Source organism: Styela clava, chromosome 1 (genome assembly GCF_964204865.1).
Source record: "Styela clava chromosome 1, kaStyClav1.hap1.2, whole genome shotgun sequence".
Lineage (NCBI taxonomy): Eukaryota > Metazoa > Chordata > Ascidiacea > Stolidobranchia > Styelidae > Styela > Styela clava.
In genome coordinates, this window is record NC_135250.1 from 10,229,746 (window position 1) to 10,242,871 (window position 13,126).

At 34.2% G+C, this 13,126-nt stretch overlaps 1 protein-coding gene and 1 long non-coding RNA gene across 3 annotated transcripts; both read right to left on the minus strand.

Annotated features, from left to right (window-relative positions):
- Positions 1–3,765, minus strand: LOC120348478 (uncharacterized). Of its 2 annotated transcripts, XM_039418602.2 has the most exons (6): positions 3,535–3,765; positions 2,648–2,788; positions 2,153–2,326; positions 1,824–1,988; positions 1,352–1,631; positions 1–956 (listed from the first exon to the last, which is right to left on the minus strand). In XM_039418602.2, the coding sequence occupies exons 2-6, from the start codon at positions 2,779–2,781 to the stop codon at positions 498–500; spliced, it is 1,212 nt and encodes a 403-aa protein (XP_039274536.2). In that variant the 5' UTR covers positions 2,782–2,788; positions 3,535–3,765; the 3' UTR covers positions 1–497. The 2 variants fall into 2 exon arrangements, with proteins under 2 accessions (XP_039274536.2, XP_077974391.1); XM_078118265.1 differs by lacking the exon at positions 3,535–3,765 and having other exon boundaries at positions 2,648–2,807.
- Positions 3,766–7,222: 3,457 nt separating this feature from the next.
- Positions 7,223–8,263, minus strand: LOC144427182 (uncharacterized). Its single transcript, XR_013477801.1, has 3 exons — positions 7,944–8,263; positions 7,462–7,533; positions 7,223–7,373 (listed from the first exon to the last, which is right to left on the minus strand). It is a non-coding gene; the product is annotated as an uncharacterized LOC144427182 (long non-coding RNA).
- Between the last annotated feature and the right edge of the window lie 4,863 nt (positions 8,264–13,126).

A 13,126-nucleotide genomic window follows, 5' to 3' on the forward strand; every position in this document is an offset into this window, starting at 1 on the left:
TTCCAATGCTCACTCTGTCTTCCTAGCGATTTTAATTTAATTGCAGTAATAAAAAAATAGTGTAGAAATAGCTGTAATAGACTAGGCTGAAATTCTTTACCGGTACTTTTAAAAACAGATTGTTGTATGCGATGAATCATAATGATGGTTTGAAACACATACCCCATTTTACAGGCGCTAACTCGCAAAAGCACTCTTAAAATAGCCCCGAAAATTTTGCAATGGTAAAATATAGGAAGCATATTTTTGGGATCAAAGGTCGGTCTATTGTTCCTTTTTTAACATTGTTTTTCTCTCTCTTTTACGCATATGGTGTGCAGAAATGCCATTATAGACAATACTACACAAGTAGTATTATATTATCGTGTGCATGGAAACCTCTAAATATTTACGATTGTGAAATGGCTCATACTCAACAAACTAATTGTAAGATGCCACGCACATTCATATATTATGGTAACAAGTTCCAGTATGCAACACATAAAATTAACATAAGATTACCTATCGAGGAGACCTAAAATCTCTAATTCACGTATTTTTACTTTATCAGCTAATATTGGGGCAAGAGAGCCTAGCATATTTCTATGCAGAATAATAGGAGGAAAATACCACCAAAGAATAAAAAAATAAACACCGAGCTTGAATTTTGATACTAATTGTTCAAAAAATTCGTCCCTAATGAAAAATTTCGTTATTTTTTGAATCAAATATGAAATTCCTGTGTAGATTACATCAATAAAAACGGTTAATCCAAAACAGCTATAGAATGAAACGATCCAAGCTAATATCCATAGTGCAATACAAATATTTGTAGTAAAAACAGCTGTGGGATTCGACAGATACAAAATACTTCCGCAAACGATCCAAATCAAGAAACCAAGGCCTTGATAATAAATCATCATAACTAAGGTTATTAGGAATATTCCTCCCTTCGGAAGGTCGATCATGAATTCTTTCTGGAAAAGTACAAAGAGTGCGTTATTATTTTGCTTGATTAGGTATTATACTGACACTGACCATACTACGTACACTGCCCATACTACTTACAGTGACAATACGATACGTTTAAATGTGCAAAAATTTAGTATCGAATAGGAGTAAAACAGCGAATTCTAACTCCGGTTTAACGCAGTTTTTAGTAGTAATTGTTCCTGAGATATTCCTCATTTTTCGAATAACGAGGCTTCAGAAAAGCAGTCAACCAAAGATGCAGACTAATATAGAAGTTAGTATGTTACTTCTTTCAGAAAAACAGAAATCTTTGGAGACCGGCATATTGCTTACCTAATTTAAAAATAGGTTAAAAATTATTGAAGTCGCATTTAAAAAAATCACATAGCAATATACTTACATTAGTGTATTGCGGAAGCTCTTGCTGCTGCTGTTGTTGTTGCTGAGACCGTGCGCTACGTCGATGGGAAGTGGGTCTTGTGGTGTTACCCTGTTGCCACGAACGTATACTTTGCATCGCCGAGAAGATTGTGATTTCAGATATATCAGTTTGCCGGCTATCAACCACCCCTTCATTGTTCAAACTTTCCAGCGAAGCAGAAACGTGTTCTTGATTTGGTTGAATTGGATTGATTGGAGCCGGAAAAGGATTTTTAACGGCTAGGCACAATGGACATTCCCTGCATGAAAAAAAATATTCCGAACCAAACTTCTGAAGAAGCTTGACCGCGATTTCGCTAGATTCGATTAAATTATTTTTTGTTTTGGCCGATATTGCTACTCATTTGGTCTTTCAGCAATAGAATAAGATCGTATGCTACAATGTGTTTGCTTCACGACTTTGTTGAAAAAGCATAATATATTACAATTACCGTCTCTGGGCGTTTAACCTTCTTTGACATTTGCCACAGAATGAATGTCCACATTTGACATCGTTTTCTGTGTGCATTCGAAAGCACAGACTGCAAATTCTTGCGAGCTGCAACGTTTCGACCCGATGAAGTTTTTTGCTACAATTAGCTGGGCAACGGACTTTGCTGTGAAATATAATTGTGAACACAATTTCACAAAGACTGTCAAGATTGAAATTTTAACAAGGATGACATAACACATTCCTCTGAAGAAGTAATCACTTAAACACTTAATGAAATCACTAGAACCAAAAAGTCAGGCAGTCACCAAGGAAAAGTTATATACTTACAATTCAGGAGACTGAATCGTTTCGATGCAACTGAAGCAGTATAATCTCGAACAACAAGAAAACTTTCTTGGACTTTTGAGAAATAGTTTGCATTTTTGACATCTTACCGGTCGGGGAAGACTCCGGATATTCTCAAATAAACAAGGTTGTCGACAGGCATGACAGCTCACAGCTCTGAAGAAATACTTTATTAAAAATCACAAATCTTTATGCCATTCATAAGATACCTAATTGGCAAGGCGAATATATTACTATTTTGATATTCGGATTTATTTTGCATTTTGAATAATCGAAATTGGTTACCGATAACAGAATTGTCACCTTTTTCGAGTATCGAAAATCACGATGAGGAAATTCTTTACGCTGTGTAATAACTATAAAATAATCATATCACTTCATATTGAATGAATGTATGAAATGGTAAAATTAAATATGGTAAACTAGGACGCTTGAAGAGGGAAATGTTTGTTATTGTAAATAGCTAATAATAAATACCTAATTTTTCCGTTTTGTGTCATACCCATTATACACTTCAAGCAAGCAACGTGCCAACATGGTAACATCCTTATATCATTCCTCTCCTCAAAACATATAGCACAAGTTTTTTCATCGTCTTCGTCATCCATCATCTATGCACTATATTTGTATAATATAATGCTAATTTTATAAGCAAAAAGAAACACTGGTGAATAGTGACTTTAATTTGTCTATCTTGGGATGATAGCGTACTGTACCCAATATTTACCCGTCTAGTGTGTAACCCGGAAAATTATCGAAAATAGTCCCAGTGCCGCGGGCGAACATGCCGAGTCCGCGGGCACTGTGGGTATATGGTGAGATAACGCTTTCTTGATTTACTCCCGCTATGCTATTCTCAGGTTTTTGAAACAGAAACTTCACATATGGCATTTTAGTACAATTATCAAAATTCCGTTGAATAAAAATAGACTTAACATTGGATTGATGGAAATATTTGTACATACAGTAGGTTTACCGTAGCCTATATTCTTCCGATGTAAAAAATCAAAACATCTACCTGCGACGGTTTTAACTTAACAATTTCCTTAATCTACAATTTCCTTAATCTATTCACTCAAACGACATGAAACTGTATCCGAAGAACTCTTGCTGACAATACTGCTATAACTGTATGCTGCGATTGGCCTTGCGCTCGCTCATACACGCATCTCGAAGTCTGTTAGTTAATTGAACTATCTAATTCCGGTACACTGAACGCGTGCGCGACCCATTTCGACGGTTAGGCTATATATATTATAACTTTTATTCGGCTATTTCATTCACAAAGTAAACATGTTCATCATATTGGGCAAAACTTCTACTACCTACATAACGATGCTACATTGAATCGAAGCACTACTTGCCTTTTGAAACAATCTACGCGACAATCAATCCTCTCACATAGCGTAGCGTCCTCTCACATGTGTTTTAGCTGTGTTCCATCTCAAATTTTCGAATCTTCTTATTCTTCACATATAAACGTGGGTTAAGTTCTCTCAGCGTTGAATTTTCTTTAAATCTGACTGCGGGTGAATTGAACAAATCAAAAGCAGTTGTACTTCTTTTCAGGCCAAACTAAACCGAAGACCAAGACAGCGTCGTACGCACACACACTATTTAGTCTGCGGCAGGAAGTGATACGCAACGGCGCGTATCGAGAAATAATTACAAAGTTTTCAAGTCTGGTCAAATTGGCATCGACTGTCAACCGTGGGTATAGCAGTGGGTCGAAGGCTTGAAGTGCAAATTGAGGCGCCCGATTAATACATAACAGCATGGTCGTTCATTTTATAATTTAGGACACAAAGTGTACATATGTAAATAGCTTTTCTCCTCAACTATAACGCAGTGAGTCGAGTCAATGACATTAAACAACATGATAGGCAACTCCGACGTCAGTCTATAAGACTACAGGCGAAAGATTGTATTTCATGATACGCTCCAATGCACATAGTTCTCGTCGCCTTTCGCGACCGTTTTCCGTTCGCTTTTGCTACTCGGCGCCTTCTTTACGTGTATTACCTGCCTTTCTGCGCCTGTAACGAATGAAAATAATCATGATATCTAAAAAGGTTTTGCTCACTTTGAAAGCTGGAATGGCGGACAAGCTAGCTGTAAAGAGTAATTCTGGTCATCATAAACGTTTTTTTTTTATCAGAGAAAATCACAAACGCGATAGTGTGAAGATTTTAGTGGAGCATTTTGCAGATAATGACAAAGTTACTAATTTTAATGTTTGCACTTAAACATTGAAATTTCATTTAAAGAGGATGTCACACAAAACAGCAAAACTGTTTATACTTCTCTTAACGGTGCTGCGATAAGATTCCATAACTAGGGCTTGGAATGGTTAACCGGTTAACCGATTTCAGATGGTTAACGGTTACGATTTATATTAACCGTTAACTGACATCTCAGGTACAAATCATCTTCATACCGCACAATTTCTTCAAATATGATTACGTCATCGCAAATTTATCTCTTGTGGCATTTAATTCAAAAGAATATTACTAACTGTGTGGGTAAGTACACAATAAATGTGAAAAATAATGGAAGTACCAAGATTGCTGAATATGGAAATTTGACAATGATGAATTCAGAATCAGTTTTCGGTCGGTTTCGAAATATATTGTTTGCGATTTCATTGCAAAATCGGATATTCAATCATTCAATGTCATACAACAAGTGGGCAGTTGATGCCGTTTTTCTTTATATGATATATATATCGAAGTAAAATTTGCACATCGAACACTGATAATTTGTCACATAAAGGACGATTATTAACAACGGAATCAGGTTTTCTAAAATACTTCCACACGCCCGAACCACGCTATCTCTTACAGCAGAGCAATCATGAAACTATCTCGATTCGTGAATAATTTTAATAAGCGATACCGGGATAAGAACACGCAAAATTTATTTATAAGCATTGTGACGTAACAAGCTAAAATTATAAATTATTACGTCAAACGTCACGCGGCGGTTAACCGGTTAATTTTACCCGGTTAACAGTTGAAGTGTTTTCCCTGAAATTCCCAGCCCTATCCATAACACAAAGTTTGCACCTATCGAACTTGCTTTAGTAGGTGAATTTAATAGACATATTAAATATTCAGTTTATCGTATGTAACATTGATAGTACATATTGCCTCGTAGATAGGTTTGTGTCTTAATTTAGGAATTTAGCTCATAGCCCACTAATAAATATTATCTTCTATGCAGGAGGTTGCAGGTCTAAATTCAACTTGCAGCCTTACCGATCACCTGATGATGCTCGTTTAGTTTGGCTCGAGCAAGTCTTCTTGAAAGACTTGTGTGAATGGAAACTACACATATGTTTTGCCTTCCTCCGATTTCAGAAGAAAAATTTAATCTGAGGAATTTTGCATATAGTTCTCATTGATTGTTGGATGTTTATATTTCCTATTAATTGTGAATTCTGATCATAACAAAGAGTTAAAAAAAATTTTTACGTAATTTACTGGCACCTTTTTCTTATCAATACTCCAAGCTGAGGTAATAAACAAGACAATACATTTATGTCACCTGGAAGCAAAATATGCACATTGCACACTAATTAAAAGTTTGACACATTGGGATAATACATCCCGACAGCAAATACAAATTACAATACAAGTCATACAATATACCGCATCGCATTTTGGAAATCGTAAAAAGGGCCGCAAACAGTTTTTGATAATGTATACTTGGAAGATATTTTTAAGGTAGTTTTAGTTTGTGACATATATTGTGATGCAATCAAACAGTTGGATTAAGTTTTATTATTTTCTTTAATTTCAACTGCAATTACATATTAATATTTGCATTCCACTATTATTGCAAGTTACTGTATTTATTACAAAAAATCATAAAATTCTATGTACAACCATCAAAATCATTTTTGAACAAGCTTTGGATAGGGAAAGAATAATACATACACTAAAAATGACTTAATCTAAATATATGGACCTAAAATTTACAAAAATACTACAGTATAAACACAATGTTTACTTAAATTACATTTGTCCTGACGTTTGGCATCTTTTTTGTGTCACCAGCATACTAAGGCCAGGCTGAAATGATTTTATAGTACCAACTCTAACTAACGAGGTCACATGATCATGGGTTAATCTGGATCTTTGAGAATGTTTAATTAATTCCAGTAATGCAAAAAAGTGTATAGATCAGTATACAAACAAATGAAAGATTTTTTCGACAAGACATTTCGCGCCACATTGCGTGGCATAGGATTGCTTGAATTAATATTGATTTTTAGTAACTAAGTCGTTGTATAATTATATTAATATACAAACACACGGGAATTTTCTGTTCGAAGTTGGTCTTTGAATTTGTCATATTGACTGCTGAGCTTATTGTGTTTTTCATTGTACTGGTGGAAATATGACAAATTAAACAATGTGCTTTAGAATTTTGAGAAATGCAGAAATATTGCAACTCCCATTTGTCTTCGAAAATTCCACCTTCTTCATGTACTTTGCATTCAAATTAATCACTCAAGTGTTTTATTCAAGTATTCTTTTGCTAGCTTGATGTGTATTCTTAATTGGGTCAAAATGTGAACAAAAAAAATTTAATTTTCCAAAACTACTTTTAGTAAATTGTTTTCTGCGTGAATAATCAATTTCACTTTAAGATGTTTGAAAAATCTTTTACATTTAGATAAAAAAAAACTTCCAAAATACTATTACAATTATTGTTTAGCGTTCGAGGGCCGCACTGGAAGTTCTCCAGGGCCGCGAGTTTGACATCCCTGGTCTAGATTGAAGTTGTCCAAAATATTGAACAGTATTTTATCATGAATCATGATTATCCCTGAATTTCGTCTATAGTACTACCAAAAGTTGATGAACCAATTCTAACACGGGTGTAGTGAGTGACCTGTAATCTACATTTCTAAAGCTGTTTTAAGTATGTCTGGCGTGTTTTGTGCCTTGTTACAAATAAGACCGCTTATGCAATCTTATGCTTTGGAATTTTTAGTTATTTTCCTCAAGTCCTGTATGATGTGGGGGCCATACACAACTCTACCTCTACCCGAGGGTCAAATGTCTTTGCATGCCTCCGTAGGTTGTTCTTCTATTGCAAACATTTATGGAGTACTCTAATAATTATATTTCTTGAAATCACACTGTCATTGATATTTCGCCAGATTTCTGATATCTCCCCTTCTGCTACAGTTGTCCTGTGAATAAATAATGGGAAATTGAGGTTAGACGAATAGTTGAAAGTTTTGCTTTATGTCGGCTCAATTTCTTGATTGATATACTTACTATTTTTGCTATTGCCTCTTGTGCTGCAGGAATCTCACAATGCTTGGACAGGTTTGTCCACAACATTCACATCTGAAGAAAGAGAGGAGATTTATTAATTTTCGTCAAGAAAAAATAAAGCAGTCTATATGATTTAGAATGGAAAAGATAATAAATCCAATATCTCATGTAAAATGTTTTACTGAATTTGCTATATAAACCAATTAATAGAGGGGTTTAGTCCGAAAATTACAAGCATTCGTGGCTCCATATACTTGAGAGATCAGACTATACAATATAGACCGGTATGAGTGAAATGTTAGGTGAACTTGTTAACCATTTGATTCAATACGCAAATAAAAGTGAATGAGCAATAGCATGTTACAACAATGAGTATACTGTATATTCTCATTGGTTAGAAAATCTAAATGGAGGAGCATGGACTATTTGAAACCATAAGTGGTAAGTAAATATGCAATTTCGGCAAATGGGCAACTACGTACCGTACTGAATTAATAACTTCGTAGTATTTGAAAAAGCTGGCTTTCCCACATGTACTTAACAGTGCGATACCCGGGTGTGATATACCACAATATTATTTACCTCACCTTTTTCCGATTTTTTTTTAACTCAACTTTCCAAAATATCATTAAAATCGACAACAACTGTCAAAGCAGGCACGAACACCATTCGTGCTATGCCTTGAAAGCAGCACACATCCGCTCGTTTTCGTCTCGTCAAGTATGTGCATTGGAGCGTGTTATCGGATACGATCTTCGGCCAAGAATGCGGGGTTGCGCATCATGTTGTTTAATGTCATTGGTCGAGTCAATGAGCATATATACAATGAGTGGAAACTTGCAAAGATTTGCTCATTGTGGCATTGTTCCCTGCATTTTTACGTCGTCCAGCTAAATGGTTCGTTGCATATTAAGAAAACGCATTGCTCGCTGCCAAAATCCCTTGCTTCAGCCGAGTCGGGTGCGAAATTGGCCGTATTAACTTGACTTGAGGTCTTTAATTCTTCAATACATATTTGATTTTGGGTTTCGAAGTATGGTACGCTGAAAGCATACAACTATGAGCATATGCTTATTGGGAATGCATATCTATTTGACAAAAAACGTATCTACAGAACAGAATATGAACCAGTCGCCGAGAGGAGTGCGGTTATTTATGTATTTATTAATTGATATAACATGGGATTTACATATTTATCCAAGGGGAGAGGAAAGCCGAAAAGGAGGCCTGAATATATGGCGAACCACGGCCTCTCTCAATCATAGCTCTGTGCTCCATATGAATCACATGGCTCTGCGAGCTATTCGTTTACTTATTAAAAATACTGATTTTAACTATAAATTACTCTGGGATATCTTGCCATTGAAAACAAAAGCCAGAAATTGGAAGAAAAGCAGGGAATGAAATGTGTGTATTATGTAATGGAGAACCTGAGTTTGTTTCACATATTTTCATGTCTTGTAAATTTACAAAATATATTTAGGAAGATTTTGTTTTAGATATATTAAAATTGATTAGAATACATTTTGTTATCAATATGATTCTTGCATATTATTTAATTTTAACGATCCTTTATATAGTCGTATAGATACTGTTGATTTGGATGCAATTATACTTTTGTAATCAATAGTGAGAAATATTTCATGACTGCTATTAACTATGTGAGCTATTTTTTCTGCAATGCGAAATGTTTCCTTCGTCTGCTATTTACTATGTGAATTAATTTTTCTGTAATGTAAAGTATTTCCATAACTGCTTTTACTATGTGGGCTGTTTTTTCGGTACTCGTAGTATGTGTACCAGGTTAGGTTACGATTCTCCTTATTTTTGTTCTATTAAAAGTTCGGGAATTGTCTGTGTTACACAAGTGAATATCCCCCTACCGATATAATTTAGTCCATTCACACAACTTGATATAAAGTAGGCGAACAAAATTAGTTACCTTCATATTGGTACACATACTTCTGGAGCACCATTTTTTTGTAATGTAAAATATTTGATATGTGAACTAATTTTTCTGTAACGCAAAATATTTTCTACAGCTTCTGTATTTTTTATATGTCACTTTCCATTTCATCGATAATACACATTGTTCATTCTTTGTGGAGTTTTTGGTAACTTTACAGATGGAATAAGACCGACATTCAGCCTTTTCTGTTTCACAACTGTAATACAAAAAGGTACTCTTGAAGTATGTAAACCCAGTTGGTAGACACCGGAACCATGTGTACCAAGTTAGGGTCTACTACATACAAACTTTTCAAGCTGCACCCCCTTTTTAGAATTTGTGAAGTCTTGCGCCCCACCTCAAAAATAATTACGGTAGCTAACAATAATAAGCTACAAATAACAGTAGTAAGGCGTAAGTATGTTTTATTGGAAAAACATGTGGAAAATACATGGATGGAACAAAATAAATGACAAGTTTTGATATGCATAAAATTAGCCAAGTCCAGAAGTCAGTATTTTAAACTAATAGAGAGAGAAAATTTATTTCGTTCGTCAAACCATGAACATATATAAATTATAATAAAAAAAAAACAGATGCTCAGGTGTTTGACTGGGAGACAACGTTACAACATTTCGGGTCATTTAACAGGTTCGGTATTAAATTCTTCAATACCTCTCATATACCGTATTCACTATATACATTATTCACAAGAATTTTTGATTTGGAAAGTACTAAATAATCATGTTTTGTCCTAAGATCATCATTTATTCAGCTGATAAGTTGACATGCATTGCATATCAACTGCATAAAAATGGGTTAGCGAGGATACCTATTATTTGGAAAATTTGTCTACTAAAAATGAATGTAATAGGACATGGATTTTTAATAAGCAAAGATGGGGAAAATTCTATTATTATAGCACTTTAATTATAAACATTTGATAATAGTAATGAAATCATGAGTAGATTTCTTTATACACTATAATTTGAACACATCAAATTATAATACTTGATTATGACTGGCAAGTGATTTGGAGGATAGTAATACACAATAATACATGATCAGGATTTGACCCTTCTTCAGCAGATATATATATGAAATAAAGTGCTCATGTACATATCTATATTCGGCTACAGAGCACGTAACATAGAATGAATTTTAAGGCGAAATATTGATAATATACTGAAATAGCAATGATACCCAATAGGTTTTTTTTTAAATAAGTATTACCGGTACTAAAAAATAAATAAAGTGCTCATATACATATAGATATTTGGATACAGAGCAAGTATCATAGAATGAAATTTAAGGCAAAAAACTGATAAAATACTAGAATAGCAATTATAATAAACATTATGATACTTTTAAATGAAGTATTACTAAACAATAAATAATGTGGTCACGTACATAGATATTTGGATACAGAGAAAGTGTCATAGAATAGAATAGGGCGAAATATGGATGCAAGTATGATAAACAATTTGATATTTTTATAAAAAGTGTTACTAAAAAATAAAATAATAGATTATGGAGTTCCAGCAAGTGTGCTCATAACAAATAAAAAGATAGCAATTCATTTACTACAGTGAATTAAATTCATTACACATTACTACTTGCTATAACACAGCAGGCACATGATACTCATCGTGTTTTGAACTTTTTTAAAGGTTTTGCTCGCTCTCCAGAACTATCCATTTTTTATTTGTTTGTATTGTCAGATTGTGGACTTTCCAAAATGAACTATCTATATCAATGAATACAATATACCAGGTCCCCCCTTGGCTGGTTCACATTCTGTTCTGTAGATAAGTTTTCTGCCTAATAGATGGTATGTATTTCCAATAAGCATTACAGTATGCTCATTCGTTCACTCAATGAGTGATTTTAATTACGGTAAATATAAAATAATATATATAATATAAATAAGTTCATATTCCATTTTGCATCCATGATCCAGTATTTATTTTGTTCAATTCCAGTAGTAATCCATACCATAATTAGGTTATTTTGATAAATGCATTGATATAAAACAATAAAAATAAAATTAGTAAATATAAAATACATATCATAAACGTATAATTTTCTTTTTAAAATAATGCTTTACATGAATTTTTCAATTCCCTCTCAAATAGGTTGTTTATTCTATAATTCTCTATATTTTTCTACATATTATGGCCATTTTTATCTGCTTTTTGAGAAAGGCAAAATGTGGTGATTTATAATTTCTCATGGTCAAAATTTTATATCTCACTATTGATTACAAAAGTATAATTGCATCCAAATCAACAGTATCTATATGACTATAAAGGATCGTTAAAATTAAATAATATGCAAGAATCATATTGATAACAAAATGTATTCTAATCAATTTTAATATATCTAAAACAAAATCTCCATAAATATTTTTTGTAAATTTACAATACATGAAAATATGTGAAACAAACTCAGGTTCTCCATTACATAATACACACATTTCATTCCCTGTTATTCTTCCAATTTCTTGCTTTTGTTTTCAATGGCAAGATATCCCAGAGTAATTTATAGTTAAAATCAGTATTTTTAATAAGTAAACGAATAGCTCGCAGAGCCATGTGATTTATATGGAGCACAGAGCTATGATTGAGAGAGGCCGTGGTTCGCCATATGTTTAGGCCTTCTTCTCCCCTTGGATAAATATGTAAATCCCATGTTATATCAATTAATAAATACATAAATAACCGCACTCCTCTCGGCGACTGGTTCATGTTCTATTCTGTAGATACGTTTTCTGTCTAATAGATATGCATTCCCAATAAGCATATGCTCATAGTTGTATGCTTTCAGCGTACCATACTTCGAAACCCAAAACCAAATATGTATTGAAGAATTAAAGACCTCAATACGGCCAATTTCGCACCCGACTCGGCTGAAGCAAGGGATTTTGGCAGCGAGCAATGCGTTTTCTTAATATGCAACGAACCATTTAGCTGGACGACGTAAAAAATGCAGGGAACAATGCCACAATGAGCAAATCTTTGCAAGTTTCCACTCATTGTATATATGCTCATTGGTCGAGTGTACGAAGATCGGGGCAGATCATTCCTGTCAGTGAGGGCACTGTGGGTAGACTGGTAGATGAGGGCTGGGGTGGTGGATAGGGCAAAGAGGCGGCGGTAGGAAGGACGAGGCAGTAGGTCAGATTTAGGAAGGCCGGGGGGATAGGGCAGTGAGTTGAGGTAGAACGACGGGGCGGATAGGACTAGGGATGTTCGTATCCGAATACTAAACTATTCTAGAATGCTGAAAAAAACATTTCGAATATCGTTTAAACTAAATTCAGAGAACCAAAACAATACTGCACCAGTGTTTGAATAACTTCATTCCCAACATAGGTGAGTGTAAGAAACATGTGACATAAGACAAAGTCTTTCAAACTACAGTATACGGATGTGAATTGCTGAAGTAATATGAAACATTCTCAAAAAAGTTATTTTCTGAATTAAATAGCTATACCAATCAATAGCTATACCAATCAGAAACAACAAAATTAAACCCGCATATTGCCGAGCGACTAAGCAAGATTTGCGTTGGAATAAACACTTACCGGTACCAGTACTATTATTTGCAAATGCCGTTTAAATTAAACATTGTTTTTCATTAACTTCGAATAAAATTCGCTTTTTTCAATATTTTTTTGCGACGTTGTGAACCAAGAACATTGCACAACTTAATTAA

Coding starts and splice junctions, on each gene's coding strand:
- LOC120348478 (XM_039418602.2), bottom strand. CDS start 2,781: ATGATGGATGACGAAGACGATGAAAAAACTTGTGCTATATGTTTTGAG. Junction 2,327..2,647: donor ACACAAAACGGAAAAATTAG/GTATTTATTATT, acceptor GTATTTCTTCAG/AGCTGTGAGCTGTCATGCCT. Junction 1,989..2,152: donor ACGATTCAGTCTCCTGAATT/GTAAGTATATAA, acceptor TATATTTCACAG/CAAAGTCCGTTGCCCAGCTA.